This window comes from Phascolarctos cinereus, unplaced genomic scaffold (genome assembly GCF_003287225.1).
Source record: "Phascolarctos cinereus isolate Bilbo 61053 unplaced genomic scaffold, phaCin_HiC Scaffold_4;HRSCAF=312, whole genome shotgun sequence".
NCBI lineage: Eukaryota > Metazoa > Chordata > Mammalia > Diprotodontia > Phascolarctidae > Phascolarctos > Phascolarctos cinereus.
The window spans coordinates 673,950,762-673,973,194 of NW_027555847.1; the positions used below are offsets into that span (position 1 = coordinate 673,950,762).

Sequence of the window (22,433 nt, forward strand, 5' to 3'; positions counted from 1 at the left end):
ACAGTGTGGGGCGGTGTCGGTACGCGCCGTGTGGGGTGCCGTCGCGCGATATCTGCGGCTGCGCAATCGGGAGCGGTCTTTTCCTGAGAGCAGACAAGATGGTAGGTGCCGGCGCTGAAAGGCCTGGGGAGACTGGGCGGCTGTTTTGTATCCATCCCCATCCAGAGTCGAGGTGGCCCGGTCGGGCCAGGAGACCCTGGTTCCCCAAGGAGGGCCCCTGGGCTTCTTAGCCGCCGTATATTGAGGGGCGGTAGGAGGCCCCGTGGGGTCCCGGGTCCCAGGGCAGGGGGGTTGCCGCGGCGCGAGGCCCTGGTGACCCCGAGAGGCCCTGCGCCGCGCAGCCCTGGTATTTGCACGGAGCGGGGGCGGGGGAGGGGAGCGGCCGCGGGCTACGTGCCCCCGGGGGACCCTCCCCAGTCCCGGGTACGTCCCAGTGGGGCCGCGGGCGGGGAGTCTCACCGGGATCCCCGGTTCTTAACAGGCGGAAGTGGAGCAGAAGAAGAAGCGAACCTTCCGGAAGTTCACTTACCGCGGCGTGGACCTGGATCAGCTGCTGGACATGTCCTAGTAAGGAGCATGACCCACCCCATCCCCCGGGCCCAGGCCTGCAAGTTCCAGAAGGCAGGTTGGGAGGGTCGTCGTCCCGGGGCCGGGGCCTAAGCCTCCCCCTCCCCCTCAGCCCCCAACCCGCCATTGCTCGATCTTCGTCTTGACGACCCGCGTTCTTGGGGTCCCCGGCCCCCACGAGGCCTTGTACGAGCCCAGCATGTTCGGAAGGCCGCTTCTGACTGTAATTCGGCCAGGTGGCGACTAGTTGGGTGCAGTCAGGACTCAATCCCTTTCCCCCTCACCAAGGAATGCTCCCCAGCGGCTGGTCCAGGGTGAGAAGACCAGGGGAAGAGGAAGGGGCTGGAACTTTGTCTGAGTTCTCTTGCTCTAAATAATGATCTGGCAGAGTGGAAGGTTTGGTAGCCAGGTGATTGGCCCCTAACCTCTGCTTTCACTGCTCTTACGGCCTCCTTTTGTCCAGAATTTGGATTTGCCCTTTTGGAGAAAAGGCCTGAGCCAGTAGGACAGTGGGATTTGGTGTGGAAGTTTTGGGTTTCATTTAACAAGCTTGATTGTATTTCCCCACCTCCTTTGGATTTGCTAGCCCCCATCTTTCCCTCACATTGAACCTTTGGTCAGGTATACAGAAAGAGCCCTTCCTGCCCTGGAGTCAGTGGGGCAGAGTTCTAGCCCCTGCCTGGCTTTGTAGTCCTGGGAAAGGCCCTTTCTGCTTTTTGTCCTCATTTTCTCAGTGAAATACAGGATTTGGACCATTGAGCCTTGTGGTCTCTTTAGCTCTAATCTCCTGAGGTTTTTTCTTAACAAATATTCACCAGACTCTTGAGGGTGGGGGGTGTTCTGGAAATCTAGGGAAAGATGTTCCTGATCTTCTTGGGCTAGTTTCTTCCCTATGATCCTTTTGCCCTGGGCAGATTTGAACTAAATTTTAAAATAATTTTTGGAGTTTAGTGTGTGTCTGAGGAAGGAGAGAAAAGCCTTCTGAGTTATGGTGCTTTTAAGGTTTTCTTGAAGCACTTTGTATGTATATGTGTTCCTTGAAATAACCCTATAAATAAGGTGTAGGTGCTATTATTCCAGTTTTACAGATGAGAAAAATGAGAAAGTGGATTTGTCCAGTGTCATACAACTGTTAGGTGTCTGAGGCAGGATTCTAACATCGGCTGGTTCCAAGTCCAGCACTATAAACGATGCCATCTGGCTGTGCTCTTAAATCATCTTGTTCTTCTCCCCCCCCCAAAAGAAAAATAAAGCAGACCCTGTTTACATTCCCAGCCTTTTGAGCATTGATCAGTTTTTCCTCCATAGCCTGGGTAGGTCCTGCTAACTTGTCTCTCTTCCCCCAATCTCCTGCAGTGAACAGCTCATGCAGTTGTACAGCGCTCGACAGCGGCGGCGGCTCAACAGGGGTCTTCGGCGGAAACAGCATTCCCTCCTGAAGCGCCTGAGGAAGGCCAAGAAGGAGGCGCCCCCCATGGAAAAACCCGAGGTTGTAAAGACACACCTTCGCGACATGATCATTCTGCCAGAGATGGTGGGAAGTATGGTGGGTGTCTATAACGGCAAGACCTTCAATCAGGTAGAAATTAAGGTAAGCACTGGCAGGCATCATACCCTCGTAGCTCTTCTGGCAGTTAGAGGATGTTAGGACTCTATTGATGAAAACAGTAAAATGATCCTGGAGGGAAAAAAAGAGGAATTGGAGTCAGGGACCTGGTTGTAAATTCCTAGCCCCAGTTATTCCCATATATGACCTTAAACATGTGAGATGTAGAGGCAGAAGGGACCTTGGAGGTGGGCTTGAATCCATTCCCCTCATTGTTCAGATAAGAACAGATGACTTAGGGTCATAGCTGCTAGCGTGCCAGGCACTGTTATATGCCAGATAAATATGGATGTTCAGGTCTTCTTTATTCACGTACAGTACTAACCACTGTACCATATTGCCTCTTAGCTCATTATTTCTGAGCCTGTTTTCTCATTTGAGATGAGGCTGGAGTCTGGTGCTCCAAGGTCAGCTTCTTAGCTCCCTTTGTGAGTGCATCACAAAGTGCTTTGGCCATAGAACACTTGGGATTTCACAGACACTGCTTAATGTAACTGCTAAGGGCTGGTCTGGGGAGGAGACAGCAGCCTCATGATGAAGAGGTCAGGGGCCATACAGAGCAGGACAGGACGTGGTTTCCGTCAGATCAAGTCAACAAGCATACGCTCAAATTGTGGGGGGTTATTTTAGAGAACTGAACTTGGATGCAAGGCCCTGGGCTTGAGTGACAGCCTGGCTGCTTGCTGTCTGTGACTTTGTACAACAATAATAATAACTTGCATTATAGAGCATTTTTCCAGGTGAGGAAGGAGGCTCAGTAATTTAAGTCACAAATGGTAGCTCCAAAATTGGAGTCCTGGCGTCTCCAGATTTCATTCCCCATGTTCTTTAATGTGCCCCACAAGTTACAACTTTGTTGTGGTCCACCATCCCCTTTTCAGCTATAAAATGAAAGGGCCAGAATAAATGGGCTTTCTGTCCCTTCGGCTAGAAATCTTTGGAGCCCATTGTTCTTAGATTTTTCTTTGGCCTTTGTGGTAAGAGATGGTAACCTTGGGCAGAGTAAGGTGCCTTCCCACTTGCATAGCAGCTTGCTTGTAAACCATGACCCATCCATCTTGTCTCGTAGCCCGAGATGATTGGACACTACCTGGGCGAATTCTCTATCACCTACAAGCCTGTGAAACACGGCCGGCCGGGTATTGGAGCCACCCACTCCTCTCGTTTCATTCCTCTCAAGTAACCCAGATCCTGACAATAAAAATAAGAAGCTTCTTAGTGAATGTGTGGTATTTTCTGGCGCCTTACCTGTGTAGGGTGGGAGGCTGTGACCCTGAGAGGAGTGGGTTTTGTGGGGAGAAGTTGCTACAGAGTTACCCATTGCATCCCTCCTTGTCCATGACCCACTTTCCCAGCTTTGATTCTGTGTGTATAATCTCCCAGGCTATGCTGGCTTCAAGGCCTGCCCCCTAGAGATTAGTCTAGCTGAAGGCAGCATTTCCCCTTCTCTAATCAGCCCCACGGGATGCCCAGGATAGCAGCTGTTGGGTTAATTATTCAACTTCATTAATTTGCAGGGCTGAACTGTGATTTTCTATGATTCTGCCAACCTGGTATCTGCTGGTGAGTTGAGGGAGGGCCTTCTTGGGGAGAGCAGAGAGGTAGAAATGGACCTTCCTTGGGGTTAGTAACTAGAAGGTGAGTGGGCTTGGGTGTAGGCCAGAGTGAGTTCTGCTTTTGGTCATAGCCATTTGTTAGGATGAGGTGTCTAGAAACCTTATCTCAAGGCAATAGGGAAAGAGTAGACCTAAGAATGTTTGTTTGAATTTAACCAGCTTACCTGATCCCAGATATCGGACTCACACTTCATGAAACTGGGAACAGCCACCCGGACCTTATTGAAGAGTTTACGGTCCAGTCAGTGTATAAAGACTGTAAACAGTACTAGATCTCTGGATCAACTAACGTGAAGTTCTTCATGCTAGGTAGACACTGCTAAATAATTCCTGCTGGGAAATAGTAAAAGAGGCCTTCCTTTCAAGCGTCTTGCCTTCCCAAGGAGGCCATGTGCAGATACATATAATTATGCAAAGGAGGGCACTAGCAATGGGGGAGAACAAGAAAGGTTTCTTGTGAGGGTTATAGAGCTGAATCCTCAAGGAAGCTGAGGTGACCAGGCCATGACCAAAGATGGCCGCATCCAGTATGGAAATGGGACTGTTGTGGTCTGTAATAGTAAGCCTGGGGCTCCAAGTGCATGCAGGGGAATGATAATTTAGAAGGTAAGGTAGGAAGGGGCCCAATTGAGACCCAGAGAAACCGCTGGAATATGTTACAGGCAGGAGCAGTTGACTACCTTAGGTGTAGGCTTTGGGTGTCGGGGGAGACCCAGAAGAGAAGAAAAGAATGGCTAACTTTAAAGGTGCTTTACATCTATTTACAAATGTCTTATCCCATCCTCCTAGCCACCTTGGGGGTGAGGTACTGTTATTTATTGATGAAGCTGAGGCTCAGTTGGCCAGAATTGAAAAGAAAGACTTTTTTTTTTGTTTGTGGTGAGGCAGCCACGGTCAAGTGACTTGCCCAGGGTCACACAGCTATTATGTGTCACGTGTCTGAGACCGGATTTGAACTCAGGTCCTCCTGACTCCGAGGCTGGAGTTCCATCCACTGTTCCACATAGCTGCCCCTAGGACTTGAATCTGAGACAGGATTCTAACTCCACCCTTCCCAAGTACCAGGTCCAGCATTATCAACTGATTAGCTATAAAGGGTAGGGGAGAAGTGTTTAATTGAAAGATGGTGGGAATGGGGAGGTTTGAAAGATGGATGGATTTGGGGAGAAAAATAAGCCCTGTTGGTTGAAGAAAAAAATGCTACTAAATCCAATGGTTTCTAGCTTAAGTCATGTCCATATTGACATCTTCCCAAGCCTTTGTCTCTCTCCTACAAGACAACGTAACTTACGGGACCCCAGGAAAAGGTAGCAGGGTTACACCATTGGGTTAAACCTTATCCTTCATCTGACGGGACATTAGTTCCTTCTTGCTGTCCTCTTGTTCCCCCCGAGTAACTTGAAGGGACCTAGTGAGTAATGCTATAATCCCCTCCGAGTGAGGGGGAAAGGGTTTTCCCCTTGTAACTCCCCTCCTGCTATTTGTTTTTGGGGTTTTTTGGTCTGAGTTGGTTGCCACCCTTAATCTGTTTTACAGATAGCTTTTATTCTTGCTCTTTTGCATACTTTGCCTGAGGGGGAAAGTCTGGAAAGAACTTTTAGTACCCTCAGTCAAACTGCAGAGGTTTTCAATACGCTTCCAAACATGTTGAGTCTGACATGCCTCTGAGACATCCAGTTGCAGTGATCACTAGGTAGTGATGCCAGACAGGGCTGAGTCTATGTCGATCTGGGACTTGTCGCTGTGTCCTAGGTACTTGGGCCAGGTGCTTTACAGGTTCTCATGATGACCCTGACAGGTAGGTGCTAAAATCGTCCACATCTTGTAGTTGAGAAAACAGGCAGACAGGTTAGGTGACCTCCCCGGGGTCATACAGCTAGTGTCCGGAGTCATATTTGAGCTCAGATCTTTTTAGAGGCCCAGTACTTTCTACCCCTTCACTGCCCCACCTAGCTTCCTCATAGAGAATTCCTGAGAGCATGTGAAAGAAGAGGGCCCAGGACAGAACCTTGGAACTTCCTCACCAACTTTTTTTTTTTTTGATAAGGAAGGTAAAAATAATGTTTGTTTATTTCAATACTTAATTCATGTATGATATTTCATGACATGCATAATCTCAGATTTGGAAGAAACCTCAATGTAATTCAATCTAAATTTCTCCTAGTTTTATTTTTTGGAGCAAGCTTAAGAAGTATAATCCCTTTCCTATGTGACAATCTATCAGATCCTCATTTTTCAGTTTCTTTTCCTTTGCTATTGTCTTGAGGACTTTCCTCTTTTAAAAATTTATTTTTTATTAATTTATCTTGATTTGTCAACGATCGCTTCCATAAGCTTTTGATTTTTAAATTTTTCTCCCCCTCCCTACCTACCTCCCTTCCCAAGGTGGCTCACAATCTTATATAGGCTATACATATACATTCCTATTAAACATTTTCACATTAATGATGTAAGTAAGAATTAGTACTAATGGGAGGAACCGTCAGAAAGAGAAAACACAACAGAAGGAAAGAAATAACAAATGGTATGCTTCCACCTGCATTCAAACTCCATAGTTCGTTCTTCGAATGTGGACAGCATTTTCCATCATGAGACCTTTGGAGATGTCTTAGATCCTTATAATGCTGAGAAGAGTTAAGTTTATCAATATTAGTCGTCTCACAATGTGGCTGTTACTGAGCACAATGCTGTCCTGGTTCTGCTCACTTCACTCAGTATCAGACCAAGTCTTGCTAGGTTTTTCTGAAGTCTGCCAGCTCATCATTGCTTATAGCACAGTAGCATTCCATTACATTCATATATCACATTGACAGTTATGATTACTGTCTGTGTCTTTCTCTCCATCCTTCCCCACCCCTCCCCCCCAAAATTTATGCTTTTCTTTCTCTTTTCCCCTCCTCACTAATGTTTTGCTTTTGACCACAGCCTCCCTTCTATTAGCCCCCTCCATTTTCTTCCCCTTTATCCTTAATACTTCTCCCTCTTCTATCTCCCCTTTCTTTTTGTTCCCATTTTCCCTCCTACTGCCTATAGAGCTAGTTAGATTTCTATACCTGATTATGTTATTCCCTTTTTTTTAAAAAAAAAATTTTTTCTTTTTAGGCAATTGGGGTTAAGTGACTTGCCCACACAGTAAGTGTCAAGTGTTTGGTCTGAGGCCGGATTTGCACTCAGGTCCTCCTGACTTCAGGGCCGGTGCCCTATCCACTGCGCCACCTAGCTGCCCCATGTTATTCCATTCTTGAGCCAAATCTGATGAGAGTAAGGTTCAAACAATGCTCATCTCCCTCCCTTCTTTCTTTCCCTCTGCTGTAATAGGTTTTTGTGCCTTTTGGTGTAATGTAATTTACCCTTGCCTGCCTCCTCCTTTCCTTTTCTCTCAGTACATTTTCTTAGATCAGATTAATCCACTTATTTGAATCCATTTACCCACTTGATTAGATTTTTTTATCATTACATCACAGTCAATTTATGCCCATCCCCCTTTAACAGGATGTAATAACACAGTTCTCAAGAGTTACAAGTGTCATCTTCCCTTGTAGGGGATGTAAACAGTTTACCTTTATTAATAACATGTTTCTTTATGTCCCCTTTACCTTTTTATGTCTCTCTTGAGTCTTGTATTTGAAGATCAAGTTTTCTCTTGAGCTCTGGTCTTTTTATCAGGAAGGTATGGAAGTCCCCTGTTTGGTTGAATATCTGTCTCCTCCCCTGAAAGATCATGCTCATTTTCACTGAGTGCTCACCAACTTTTGGACATGGATGATGAATGATTGAGCAAAGGAGACTGGGAAGGAGTGGTCAGGTAGGTAAGAGAAAGACCAGGAAAGAGTAGTGTCAGTAAAACCAAGAGAGAGTGGGGCAGGGGGTTCAGAGACTAAAGAGTTTTGAGGCAGAGAAGAGGTTGAATTTGGCAATTGAAGAGATACTTACTGCTTGGGAACCAAGGGACACAATGACTGAGCCCAATTCCAGAGGAACTGTGAGACACATTATGTACACCCGCATCCTATTAGATGAACTCAGCCGATCCAGACCTTTTTCTTGGACAAGGCCAATGTGAATTTGTTTTTCTTCACCATAGTTGTTGGTGATGGGTATTATTTTTCTTCCTTTCTCAATGGAAGCTGGGAGTATAAGGGAGAGAAGACAGATTTTTTGAAAATAAAATTTACAAAAAAAAGAAAAGAAAAGAAATAGGGACAGCTAGGTGGTGCAGTGAATAGAGCTTCAGCCTTGGAGTCAGGAGGACCTGAGTTCAAAGTTCAAATGTGACCGCAGATACTTGACACTTAACTAACTCTGTGACCCTGGGCAAGTCACTTAACCCCAGTTAACTCACCAAAAAAGAAAAAAAGAAAAGAATTTAAAAAAATTTTTTTGGTGAGGCAATCAGGGTTAAGTGACTTGCCCAAGGTCACACAGCTAGTAAGTGTCAAGTGTCTGAGGCTGGATTTGAACTCCTGACTCCAAGGTCGATGCCCTATCTATGGCACTAGCCGGAGTCAGGAGTTAAAATGTGGCCTCAGACTAGCTGCGTGACCCAGGGTGAGTCCCTTAACCCAAATTGCCTCCTAAAAATAAGCACCAACCAGTTGTCAGGAGCAGATTACCTTAGGATCTTTGAGAAGGTTCCCAACCCTGCTTCTTAACCTTGTTTTGTGTCTAGGAGATGTTTAGCAGTAATGTTTTGAGATGCATAGGATTTCAGAGGAAACCAATTATAACAAAAGGGTTATCAGAATCATTTGAAAAATAAACAAGGTCATGGCCCTATCTCCTGATTGCATGTCTCCTTGCTTTGACCCTCCTCTGCTTCCATCTCTGCCCTCTGGTTCCTGATGATGCTGTGTGCCTTTTGCCACATGTGGGGGATGGGGCAGTGTTTTCAAGTGCCTCAGACTTCCGACCTGAAATAAAATCTGCTAACTTTGAAGAGAAGGCAATTAGGTGGCACAGTGGATAGAGCGCCAGGCCTGGAGTCAGAAGGACCTGAGTTCAACTGTGACCTCAGATACTTACTGTGTGACACTGGATAAGTCACTTAACACTGCCTCAGTTTCCTCATCTGTAAAATGAGGAGGAGAGGGAAATGGCAAACCACTCCAGCATCTTTGCTAGGAAGACCTGAAATGGGGTCACAAAGAGTTGGACATGACTGAACACCAAACTTTGGAGAGAGTAGGCCCATTTGAGGGATGAGGCTGGAAGCCAGGTTGCATGGGGTTAGGAACAGTGAGGGAAGTGGAGTCGCTGAGTGTAACCAACATTTTCAAGGAGTTTGGTGGGGAAAGGGAAGAGGGACAAAAGATTATGGCAGCAGGATTTTTAAGGGATGAGGAAGACTGGTCTGTTTATAAGTAGGTAGAGATTGAAGACCAGAAAGAAAGGAAAGGATTGTGGAGGCAATTTGTTGGAGAAAATGGAGCATTTGGAGGCATTGGCCTTGGCAAGGGGAATGTGGGCACCCGAGTAAAGGAGGAAATGATGTCAAGGGATTATGAAATGGGGGTTGGGAAGGAGAAGAGGGAGGGCTTGATGAGTGCCCTGGATTGCATGGTGAGGTTGGGGGATGGGGGTAGGCAGGATGGGGTGCTCAGGGAGGCCTGAGAAGGATTGGAATAGGTGACGGTAGATAGTGGGATCAAGTCAATTCTCTTCACATCCACTCAATAGCATGTAATAGGAATAATCCAGATTTGGGGTTTGGCTATAGGAGCAAGGATTCCTGAGGAGAGGACGATGTAGTGTTTAGCTGATTTGCTATGGGGTTATGATTTGGGTAAAGGAGGCAGTGGCAGAGATGGCCTGGTAGAGGATAAGGGGTGGAGAGGTCAGGAGGAAGATGATGAAGAGGTTTGGGAAGAGTAAGGACTAGGGAGAAAGGAAATAATAGGAGATTTGTAGGGGCAGGTAAGTAGTACAGTGGATAAAGTACCGGCCCTGGATTCAGGAGGACCTGAGTTCAAATCCTGCCTCAGACACATAACACTAGCCTTGTGACCCTGGGCAAGTCACTTAACCCCATTGCCTAGCCAAAAAAATAAAAATAATAGGAGATTATGGGATCATGGATGTGGAGCACTTGTGGCCAGTGATGGCTAGGGTCGGGGTGAGAGGGGCTGTTTCTGAATAGCCTAGGACCTGTAAAAGCAAAGTGTCAAACCCAGGCACCTAGCAAAGCTCCCAAGTGCAACCTGAACCATGTTAAAATATAATTGGGCAATGTTTAACAACAGAAATAGAGTTCCGCTTCCGGGAGCCAAGATGGGGGAGTAAGAAGTAAGTCGCTTACTTCTTACCCTACCTTACTAAACTCTGAAAGCCCAGGAAATATCGCACCAGGAAAAACCCTGGAACAGCTGAACCAGAAGAAAGATGGGGTGCAGTAGCCCTTGAAGCTTGGGGGATTAATGGGAAAGGCCCCTCTTGCCCTGGGGGAAAGGGAGCAGTACAGAATGGGAGTTATCCCAGCAGGCTAGCTTAAAGCCCCACCTCAGCATACCAGGAAGAGATCCTGAAACCCGGGTAATAGAGCAGGCAAGCACCAATACCTGGACCCCCAGGCACCTCAGTGAGGGTGAGGGAATGGGTGGAAACCAGCTTGGAAAACCACCAGGTGCCCCAGCATTCGACAGCAACCAGGTCTTCCAGTGCCTCAGCAAAATTAAGGGAAGCAGCACTCCAAGGGCCCCAGGTGGATAAACACCCTGCAATATCCATCTGAAAGGAGCTAAAGAAAGCGAAAGGAAGGAAAGGCTCCAGGAGCCACAGGACCCAATCATTCTACCCCTAGCATCCCCGTGTTGCTGATTCCAGCCCAACACCAGGTAAGCTGCCAGAACCCTACAGCCTCCAGCTGCCAGCATCAGAGGCCTCAGCACACAAAGCCAGTGACCAGGCCCTGGGCTCCCAACACAAGAAGCTTGGGTCAGTGCCCCCTGCTTCCCAGCAGGAGAGCTCAATCTTTTTAAAGGCCAGGAAATAAGCAAACACTATGAGCAAAAAGAAGTGTACTATAGATTCTTATTATGAGAACAGTGAAGATCAAGGCAGAAATTCTGAAGAGAACAACATTGTCAACAAACCCACATCTGCAACATCAAAAGGGAATACGAACTGGTCTGAAGCCCAAAAAGCCTTAGAAGAGCTCAAGAAGGATTTTAAAAGCCAAATGAGGGGGGTAGAAGAAAAAATGGGAAAAGAAATGAGAGGTATGCAAGAGAGAGTCAATAGCTTAGAAAAGGAAGGACAAAAATTAACTGTTGAAAAGAAGTCCTTAAAAATATAATTGGCCAACTGGAAAAAAGCACACTGAAGAAAACAAGTCTCTAAAAAACCCCCAAAAGCAAGAGAAATAAAAATGCAGTACAACACAGATGATGTTAATTTGTGGTTTTTTTAAGTCACAGTGACCCACAGGGCTCTGTTTCTATTTGAGTGTGATACCACTGCACGTGGAAGACTGGGTCGGAGGAGCTGAATAGATGAGGGAATTGGGAAGGGAGGGTGTTTGAAGGAACATTAACTTGTGTATTTAATCCCCTCATGAAGACAGGAGTTGAGGTGGAGATGCTGTTAGGTAGTCTTGGAAAGGAGAAAGAATGTCTCGAGCAGCAGATAACAGCCCCCAGGTCGGGACTGGTTGACAGATGTGGTTAAAATGAACCTCAAAGGAGAAGCAGCTGAGGGAGAGTGGAGAACAAGGAGTCTGAATCTACTTTTCTGGCCTTGTGATAGTGGGGGCTTCTCTTCCTGCCCCCAGTTCTGTGATCTTTCCAGACTGACCACGTGTCACTCCCCCCACACCTGGCAACCACAGTGGCCCACTTCCCGTATCCTGTTGTGGACATCCTATCTCTGGTCTCTGTCCCTTTGGGCAGTTGCTCCCTGTGCCTGGAGTTCTGTCTTTCCTCTCCTTTGCCTGGTGGGATTCCTAACATCTCCCTCAAGCACAGCTCAAGTGCCATGTCCTACACAGAGAGGCCTTTGCTGATCTGCCCCAGTGTTAGTGCTCTGCCCTGCCTTCCAAATTTTATTTTGTGCTTTGATTTTCTGGCTAGACTTTCCTCTGCACATGTTGGGTTCCTCCAGAACACATAGTAGGCACTCAGATGCTTATTAGATTGCAGTTCTGAGACCACACTTTGCCCAGAATGAAAAGAAGCCAGCCCCAACCAGACTTTGCAAGGTCAACCTCTTGAGTCCCAGAGCAGAAGCGAGCTGACCATGAGCTCCGGTGTCTGTACCAGTGGGTCCCTGCACCTCCTTGAAGAAGATACCCAGTGTTATGCTCTCCTGTGCAGCTACTGAACTTGCAGTCATAGAGAAGAAACAAGGATTTGCAAAGCTAGATGGAAAGGAATATGGGAGGATGAAGAACTTCTTGGCTCCTGCCTGGGAAAAGGAGGGGATGATAATACTCTGTGTTTTAAGAAAACTCTACGAGAAGTGAGGAGCACAGACTGAGTTTTGGGTTTTCTAGTACTTGTTCTGGCAGCTGCTTGTGTGGGGAGGGCTGATTCTGCTCTTCTCTCCTCTGGCTGGCAGAGGAGCTCAGTGGGCGCTTTCAGAAGGCAGGATGCCATGTTGCAGGATAGGCGTCTCCCGTAACATTCTCACTTCAACAATGGCTCAGAGAGACAGAGACCCTGGCTGCTTCTGCCGAAGGAGACCGAGGCCCAGAGAAGTTAGGTGTCTTACCCGAGATCACACAGCTGGTAAATGGTGGAACTGGAATTTGAATTAAGACCTTCTGACTGCAGTGCCCCTCCTTTGCCTCTTTCCATGGCAACATGTTGACTCTAAATATGCCTTAGACTCTCATCCAGGCTCCCCCCTTATGGATTAGCCTCTTTAAAATACATCTAGAAAATTATTTGATCTCACTCTGGGTCCATATTCCTTCATGACTTCTTCCCTCTGGATTCTTTTCACGTGAATCTCCTGTTAGAGAGTCCTCTCTGTCATGTTCAAAATACTTTCCATGGCTCCCCATTGACCACGGGTGGATTTCCAGCCTGCCTTTATTCTGTATTCCCAGCCTTAATGCCTTCTGCTCATTTGAGTTTCCAGATTGAAATTCCCTGTGCCCCAGCATGCCCCACACCTCCCTCACTCTTTCCTTGGTATGTAAGATGTTCTTCAAAGGTTATTTCCTGTAGAAGCCTTCCTTGATCTCTTCCTTCCAGCCCAAGCCTCAGATCTGTGTGTGTGTGCGTGTGTGTGTGTGTGTGTGTGTGCACGCGTGCGTGTGTGCGTGCACGCACCTTCAGACCAGGAATCATGCGCAGTCAGCCTGTCCCTTTCTTCTCTGGAAGGGACCCCTGCTTCCCCAGTGTTGTGAGTTTAAACTCATCCTTGCCTTTTCCCTCTCCGGCCTCCAGCACATCTTGTCTGACACCAAGTATGTTGTTTCTGCTTCCGCGTCTCTGGCCTCTGTTCCTTTGTCTCTGCTCTGGTGGCCAGCCTGTAGTAGTTCAGGTTTCCATCGCTCCTGGCCTGCACTCTTTAGAAGGGCCTCCCTAGGGAATATTTGTCTTCAGTGTCTCCTCTCTCCAATCTCTGGCCTTCACACATTTTTCAGTATAGTTTGAAGAAATGTTTTGCAGAGCTTCACATGTATAATCAGTTATCATATTGCTTGCCTTCTCAAGGGGTAGGTGGGAGAAAGAGAATTTGGAACTCAAAAATTTTAAAAATGAATGTTAATTTTCAAAATATAATGGAAATGTTTAACAAAATAAATAAAAATATATTAAAATGCAAAAAAGAAAATAGTCCTGGACATGTTGCTCCCCACCTCAAAAACCATGAGGGGCTCTCTATGGCCTTGAAGATAGGATAACATTGAGAGCTCCGGCATCACAGCCGTTGCCCTGGAAGGGACCTGAGAGACCCTTTGTTTCTTCCAAGAGGTCAGCTCTGGGGTCCCTTTGCCCAGGAAGCCTTCCCTGGTTCCTCCCTTTTTGGAACACTGGCTCCTTCCTTGAACATTCCTAGTTCCTTGACCTTTCCCTTTCCCCCTTCATTACCTAAAGGGGCTGGGGTTTTTAGTGACTGATTTAATAACTGAGACATCCATATCAATCAATAAGCATTGATTGTGCATGCCAGGTACTGTGCACCTTACAAATAATGCTTCATTTGGTCCTTACAACAACAGGGAGATGCTGTTGTGATCTGAATTTTACAGTTGAGGACACTGAGGAATGATTTGTCCGTAGTTACATTAGGAAAAATCTGAGGTTAGATTTGAAATCAGGTCTTCCTGACTCCTGGCCCAGTGCTCTAACCATTATACCACCATGCTGATGTAGAGCTTGTGCTCTCATACCCTTTACTGCAAGTAGAGAGCCCAGAATACAGAGATGGGTGAAAGTTGTGCCATCGTCCGCCCTGGTTAGGATACATCTGGAAGACTGAGCCTGGGTCTGGGCGCTGGGTATTAGGAAAGACAGAAGAATGAGGGCCCCCGGCTGGGGAAAAGAGGAAGATCTGGCTGAGTGGCTGATGCCTCAGCAGGAAGAGGGAAGACCCAGGAGGCACGTAGGAGCTGTCTTCCAGCTTTGGCAGGCTCTTAAAACAGTTTTACTGTAGAATTTTGTTTTATGAAAGGCTCACAGTGCCTTGCAAGCCAAGGTTCTATGTTCTAGAAGGTTCCGTCCCAGCTGACATCATGGGTCCTCAGGTCCTGGCCAGTTCTAACAGCTCATGTTGTATTGGCTAACATAGAAATATATTTTGTGTGACTTCATGTGTATAATCAATATAAAATTGCTTGCCTTCTCAAAAGTGGGGGAGGGGATGAATTTGGAATGCAAGAAATTTTTGAATACAAAATTAAAAAAATAAACGTTAAAGTTTTTGTACATGTAATTGTGAAATATTGAATGAAATAAAAGTATATTGTTAAAAATAGTCTGTGCCGTAGGCTCCCCTCCACCCCAGCGTTGACATTTTCTGTTCTTTGTCCCAAGATCCTTTCCCACACCGGTGATGTGTGTTTCTTCATTTCTCTCTTCAGGGTTGGGTGTTTTGAGGAAATGAAAAATGCCCAGAGGGTCTGTGAGTCAGCGGGCTCAGGCTCAGATTTCGGGTCTGCCCCATACCTGCTGGATGACCTTGGGAAAGTCACTTCCTCTCTTCAGGCCTCACCTTCTCCCATATTATAATGGGCAGATAAAGACCTGTGAAAAGAGCGTTTAAAGTATAGAAAAGCCCAGCAGAGGTGTGAGATGCGGAGCAGGGGTCACTCTGACCAGCAGGTGGCGCTGCACATCCTTGCCTGCCAGACCCTGGCCGGTCCCCAACAATTATCAATTGTCCTACTGGGAACATGGCCTGTCAGAGCGAGGAGGAACCTCAAATCATTGAGTTCAGCCCAATCATTGCACAGAGTCCTAAGAAGTTTTTCCAGGCCTTGAAGCCAGATTTCTCTTCTGCTTTGGGATTCTGGGCTCCTTTCACTGACATCCCCCCTCCTCCCCTCTGCTGTCAGTCTTCCCAGCACCAGGAACCTATTTCCAGCCCCTTCCAGCTCAACCCCCCCCATCCAGTAAAAATTCTCTGCCCACAAGGGCCCCAGGTAGGACGTAGGGCTGGCTCCACGATTGGCTGAGGAAGAAAAGGGGTCACGTGGAGCACCCCACCCCTGCTTTGTGTTGGTGGCCTCCCTACACCCACCGCCCCTCCATCTCGCCACTAGCCTCAGATCCTTCTTCCTTCATTCTCCTCTGGATCGGCAGCACCTGCTGTCTCTAGAAGACCCTTTACAGGCTGTCATCTAAGGAAGGAGTTATTCTGAGACCCTAATAGGATGAGGGACCCAGGAACGGCTACCTTAGGGCTAAGAGGTATAGAGATTGACCCCACCTCTAGCCAAGCCTTGGGGCCGACCAAAGCACCTGCTTACTCCTCCCCTGCTGTCAGTGGAGGTGCCTGGTGCCTGGCAGGCCGAGGCTGGTCTGGAGACTGATGGAGGGGGCGCCCCCCCACGGGTACTGGAGGGAATGAGCAGAGATCAGCTCATCCAGCAGGGACCTCCAAGGCTGGCATGGAGCACCGCACCCTAGCCTGGCTTCTTGGGGGCTCCCTTAAGATGAAGGTACACCATGGGAGGGAGGGTAGTCCTCTCTGTGGATTGAGGCCCCTGGTGCATGAGAACCTCCTTCTCACACCACAGCCTAGATCTCCCCACCATGGCCCTGTAGGGGCACCTCCCCCTTTCCACCTTTCCTTCTGTGTAGTTTCCCCATACCCCACCCTTGTCTATTTCTTCTTCTTCTTCTTTTCTTTGATGAGGCAGTTGGGGTTAAGTGACTTGCCCAGGGTTACACCGCTAGTAAGTACCATGTGTCTGAGGCCAGATTTGAATTCAGGTCCTCCTGACTCCAGGGCTGGTGCTCTATCCGCTGTGCCCCCAAGCTGCCCCTTCCCACCCTTATCTTCTTTGCATGCATTTTTATTCTCAGTGCCCAGCATATTTGGTGTTCAGTTGCATCTGACTCTTCGTGACCCAGTGGATCATAGCACACCAATGTTGTCCATGGGATTTTCTTGGCAAAGATACTGGTGTGGTTTGCCATTTCCTTCTCCAGAGGAGAAGGCAAAGATATTGGAATGGTTTGCCATTTCCTTCTCTCTGGCAAACAGAAGTTAAGTGACTTGCCTAGGGTCACATAGCTAATAAGTGTCCGAGGCTGGATTTGAACTCGGATCTTCCTGCCTGCAGACCTACCGCTCTATCCACTGAGCCCCGTAGCTGCCTCCTAGGCAGAGGGAAGGCTGAGCTGGAAGCCACTTTCTAACTGATGTAAGCCCAAGTCATACTAAAACCCCAAATGCTTTTATCACTGGGTCACCACATGACTGGGACCAGAAAGGGCATCTCTGAACATTTTCCACCGGGAGAGAGGACAACAGAAATGACCATTACTCTATGCTTTTAAGAAATAATTAAAAAGCAGAAACTGAGGCAGCTAAGTTTTGCAGTATATAGGCTGGTAGACCTGCAGTCAGAAAGACCTGAGTTCAAATCCTGCCTCAGACACTATCTGCCTCAGTTTCCTCATCTATAAAATGGGGGTGATAATAGGAGTACCTACCTCACAGATTTGTTATAGGATTTAATCAAATGACGTAGCACATGTAAATCATTTTGCAAACCATAAGATTGCTTTATAAGTGCCAAATTATTATTTTTATTATTACCGTCATTCTTATATTATTAACCTCTTCATGTTAATTAGGACAACATACTTCTTAACCAAGGAATATCTTGTCATGCTGACCCCTAATACATTAAAGCAGGCAGCTAGATAGGGTGCTAAGCCTGGAGTCAGGAAGATCCCAGTTCAAATCCAGTCACTTAAGGTCTATCTCATTTTCCTCATCTGTAAAATGGGGAGAATTATCGTTTTTGAGTCATTTCAGTCATGACTGACTGTTGGTGACCCCATTTGGGGTTTTCTTGGCAGAGATACTGGAGTAGTTTGCCATTTCCTTCTCCAGTTCATTTTTACAGATAAGGAAACTGAGGCAGACAAGATTAAGTGACTTGCCCAGGGTCGTACTGCTAATGTCTGAGGCCAGATTTGAAGTCAGGGAGATGTCTTCCTGACTCCAGGCTGAGTGCTCTATCCACTGTAGCACCACCTAGCTTCAAAGTGGAGATAATAATAGTACCTCATTCTGAGGGTTGTTAGGAGGATCAAGTGAGCTAATATTTGGAAAGTTCTTTGCAAACTTTAAAGCACTCTGTACATGCTAGCTATCATTATTCTATTTTTTGTACCTTTACATCGGCTAGGACAATACGCTTCTTCACCTGACACGCTCACCACTCACTGTAGCAGGCTGGTAGGCGGCAGGGACATTCAGGACCATGTGTTACATATGCCACGAAGTGGCCCTTGGCCCCAGCCACGTGGATTCATGGTGGTGTAGAGGAAATCAGAGCTTTCACCAACCGGAAAATTCCTGGGAGCTGTCCAGGATCAACGGCCCTTGGTGGCCAAGATAACCTGAGACTGTAAACTTTTTATCTAATGAGAAGCATGAGTCAGCATTGCACACATACAGTAATCCATTCACAGCCCAAAAGGGAGACCTTTGGGTAGACTTCTGCATCGTAGCCCTGGTCAAAGTTAAGGCTTGGCTAACCATTTCTGGGGAATCATACCCAACCCTATGTCAGATTGACCAGGACCCACAAATAATTCAGTGGCATTTAAAAAAAAAAAGATAGTCTAGTTTCAAAAATCTGGATTCAAAAATCAAATTCACAAATACAAGATGGGGAAGGCAGAGGTGACAGTAGTTGATCTGAAAAAGATCTGGGGGTCTTAGTGGACTGCAATTGCACCACAAGTGAGCAGTGTGACATGTGCGGCAGCCAGAATAGGTAACGCAATCTTGGGCAGCCTCAGGAGAGGCAGGACTTTCAAGGGTGACAGTCCTGTTGTTTCTGTCTGCCCTACTTAAACCACACCTGGAGTATTGTGTTCAGTTTTGGGTGCCACAGTTTAGCAAAGACACTGATAAGCTGGGGAATGTCCAGAGAAGGGTGAGCAGGACTGTGAAGGACCTCGAGCCCATGATAATTACACAGCTCACTTTTCTATGACGCTTTAAGGTTTGCCTCTAGGCACTTTCTCCGGTGCACCAGGGGCTGCTTCACATTCTTGTTACATCGGGATCTTATGAGGGAACTAGGGAAGATTCAGTTGTAATATGATCTCGACCTTCAAGGAGATGAAGGAAGAGTCCTCTCTGGGCAAGGCAGATTAGAACTGGCCTCTTTGGCTCCTGAGGCCAAAGCCAGGAGTAATGGGTGTGAATGGCAGAGCAGAACTGAGGCCTGATATCGGCAGAAACTTTTTGGTTTGGTTTTTTTCCCTATTCTTCCCAAATAGCAAAGAAGAGCATTTCCATGTATACTCTAGAGCATTAGGAGAAGGGGGCAGCTAGGTGATGTAGTGGATAGAGCACTGGCCCTGAAGTCAGGAGGACTTGAGTTCAAATCTGGGCTCAGATACTTGACACTTATCAGCTGTGTGACCCCGGGCAAGTCACTCAACCCCAACTGCCTCCCCCCAAAACGAAAAAGAACATTAGGAGAGGATTCAGCCCAAAAATGGGACTGCTCTGTTAGGTCCAGCTTGCCTTTCTTTTAAAATATGTGCTAAATTTAGCTTGTAACTTTCCCTGCTGTCCTGCTTGTCTCTGACCCTGGCCTTCTCTCTGTTCTCTTCTCATTGGGGGTAGGGGTGGGGGAGAGGGAACTCTATTTCCAGCCCCCCTTTCCCTCCGAATGAAGACTTTCCTAACCCAGAGAGCTGGTAGGGTACAAATGAGGGGTTGGGAAGGGGGCGGGTTTCCTCTCCCCAGAGGTCTTCAAGCACTGGCGAGATGGCCTCCTGTCCGCCATGTTGTATGGGGGAAGTCCTTTCTGGTAGCTGTGTGGGAGATGGCTGCTGAGGTCATTTCTGACTCTGAACTTGTGTGATTCTAGTGCAGATTTCATTGGGATGCCTCTGCCACCCTCATGGAAAGTGGGAGGGGCCTGACCTGCCCCAAGGGCCAATTTGTGTTTTTCTTTGTTTCATGAGGTGCCATGGCCACAGAGCTCATTAGCAAGTGCCAGCCTTTGGATGACCAGGCTCTCTGTGCTTGTCTGGGCTGATCCTTAGACAGCATCAACAAGCATTTATTAAGTGCCTGCTGTATGCCAGGCACTGTGCTAAACACTGGAGATGCAAAGAAAAACCAAAAAAGCCAAGCCCTGCCCCCAAGGAGCTTACAGTCTAATGGGGGAAACAACATGAAGACTTCTAGGTACAAAAGCACTGTATAGAGTGTAAATGGCAGAAACCTCAGAGGGCAGGCGCTGGGTGAGGGAGGAGTGGGGAGAACCCTGGAAGAGTTTCCTTCTGAAGGCAGAATTAGAAATGAGTGCTAAAGAGAATAAATAAATAAATCATAAAATAATAATAAAAAAATGAAATAATAATGAAATAAAATAAATGAATGAACAAATGAATGAATGAATAGACAGACAGACAGACAGACAGACAGACAGATAGATAGATAGATAGATAGATAGATAGATAGATAGATAGATAGATAGATAAAAAGAAGCCAGGAGGTGGAGAAATTAAAGGCATAGGGGACAGCCAGTGAACTGGTTTCATGTGTGAGGGTCAGCAAGAAAGCCATTGGATAGAAGAGTATACAAATGAATGTAAAAACTGGAAAGATAGGAGGGGGCCAGTCTGAGAAGGACTTGAAAAGCTAAGCATGTGATTTTATATTTGATCCTGGGGTGATAGGGAGTCACTGGAGTTTAATAGGGGAGTGACATGGTCAGACCTGAACTTTAGGAAGATCACTTTGGCAGCTGAGTAGAAAATGGATTCAAGGAGGTGAGTAGACTTGAGGTTTGCAGATCCACCGGCAGGTTTTCTCAATAATCCAGGTTGGGAGGGGGGGCAGCTAGGTGGTGCAGTGGTTAGAGCTCCAGCCTTGCAGTCAGGAAGACCTGAGTTCAAATCTGGCCTCAGACACTGGATACTAGCTGTGTGACCCTGGGCAAGTCACTTAACCCTGATTGCCTCACCAAAAAGCAAAAAAAAAAAAGAATGATCCAGGTGTGGGGTTGAAGGGGGCCAGCGCCAGGGTGGTGGCAGTGTCAGAGTAGAGAAAGGGGGTGCACTGGAGAGATGCTGAAAAGGTAGAATCAGCAGGACTTGTCAACCAATTGACTACAGGGGGCGGTGAGTGCGAGTGAGGAGCTAAGGATGGCCCTGAGGTTGGGAGCCTGGGAGACTGAAGGATGGGGGTGCCCTTTACAGTAACAAGGATGTTCAGAGAGGCTGTTACCATGACTGCACCACTCCCCCGGATCTTCCTGTTATATAACCTGGCTGTGATCTATAATAGAATCAAGGACTAACATAATCTTTATTTTTTAATATGTATTTTTATTTCATTAAATATTTCCCAGTTACATTTAAAACATTTTTAACATTAATTTTTTGGGGAGGAAATCAGGGTTAAATGACTTGCCTAGGGTCACATAGCTAGTAAGTGTCTGAGGCTGGATTTGAACTCAGGTCCCTTTGGACTTCAGGGCCAATGCTATATCCAGTGTACCATCTAGCTGCCCCTTTAACATTCTTTTTTTTTTTTTAAGGCAATTGGGGTTAAGTGACTTGCCCAGCGTCACACAGCTAGTACAAGTGTTTGACCTGAGGCCAGATTTGAACTCAGGTCCTCCTGACTTCAGGGCTGGTGCTCTATCCACTGCACCACCTGGCTACCCCTTTAACATTCATTTTTAAAAATTTTGAAATATTCATCATCTTAGAGGCAGAATTGACTCCAAAAGTCTAACTATTTCCTGAGGAGGAATCCACTCTATGATATAATGGGGGAAGCCATCCATACATCTTCTGCTTGAAGCCCTCCAATGATGAAGGGCTCAGCACTTCCCACAGTTGCCCGTTGAACTCTGGAATAACCTGAGTTCTCAGGAAGTGTTTCCTTACGAAGTTGGGGAGTAGCCAAGATCAGCTGCTGATGGGAAGAGTCTGAGGGAAATGATGCAGTTCTTGGCCATTGGGAGCTCAAACCCAAGGACAGGTTGGGGGTCATAAGGGCATAGAAGGATGGAAGAGGCAAGACGGCAGGCAGAGGAGGTCTGATTCAGGTCTCCTTTATGAGACTGTGACGTTTTGGGGCCAGAGCTGATTCTGGAGGTGCAGCCTGAGAAGAGCAGCCTGCAAAGACCCAGGGACCACAAGAACTTCTATTGAGATCTGAGGTTCTCCTGAGTCCAGAACTAAAAAGGAAGTCAATTCCTAGATAATGACTGATCCTACTGGCTGCTGTGAATCCAGCCTCCGCAGGGAAATGTGCTTTATCTCCTACCCTCTTCCACTCCCTCCCAAGAAGAGCAGCCATGTGAGAAACTAGACATTTACTCCCAGGCTTCAGAGAGACTGAAAGAACAGCGGTCAAAAGTCCTGGATTCCACCTGTGACCGTAAACTGTTATTTGAGCTAGGTTTTCTGCTCCAGTGTTAATGTATTCCCACCTCATTTTACAGAAAAGGCAACTGAGGCAAACAGGGTTAAGTGACTTGCACAGGGTCACACAGCTAGTAAGTGTCTGAGGCTAGATTTGAACTCAGGAAGATGAGTCATCCTGACTCCAGGCCCAGCACTACCTAGCTGCCCAGGGCTGGGGTGGGAAGATCTATATGAGATGCTCTGCAGGGGGCAGTCAGATCCAGGACACTCTGACCATTCCTTCCCATTCCATGTCAGAAAACCATCTCCTGTGACAAAGAATTTAAAAAGTCAGTTTAGCAAAATTAACTAATATGTCAATGAAGTCTAATGCTGTGATGAATGAATGAATGAATGAATGAATAAATGAAAGAGCATTTATTAAATGTTTGCTTTGTACCAGGCAATGGGCTAAATGCTGGGGATACATAGACAAAAGTGAGATAGCCCTGCCCTTGAGGAGCTTCTAATGGGGATGGTGTCAAGGGAGGAGTGTTTTAGGAATGGCCAATGGAACCACAGGAGAGTTAATTGACCTTCATATTCCTGGAGCAGCATCAAAATGGTTCCAGA

The 22,433-nt window shown here is 46.9% G+C and overlaps 1 protein-coding gene across 1 annotated transcript; it reads left to right on the forward strand.

The window, feature by feature from the left end:
- RPS15 (ribosomal protein S15) lies at window positions 1-3,396 on the forward strand. The gene is made up of 4 exons (XM_021008833.2): window positions 1-101; window positions 482-567; window positions 1,924-2,158; window positions 3,243-3,396. The coding sequence occupies exons 1-4, from the start codon at window positions 99-101 to the stop codon at window positions 3,354-3,356; spliced, it is 438 nt and encodes a 145-aa protein (XP_020864492.2). The 5' UTR covers window positions 1-98; the 3' UTR covers window positions 3,357-3,396.
- The last annotated feature ends 19,037 nt before the right edge of the window (window positions 3,397-22,433 follow it).

Bases quoted from the DNA above. Each gene is read 5' to 3' on its own strand.
- RPS15 (XM_021008833.2), top strand. The intron at 568-1,923 runs GTAAGGAGCATG...AATCTCCTGCAG, and splicing joins CAGCTGCTGGACATGTCCTA to TGAACAGCTCATGCAGTTGT. The intron at 2,159-3,242 runs GTAAGCACTGGC...CTTGTCTCGTAG, and splicing joins TCAATCAGGTAGAAATTAAG to CCCGAGATGATTGGACACTA.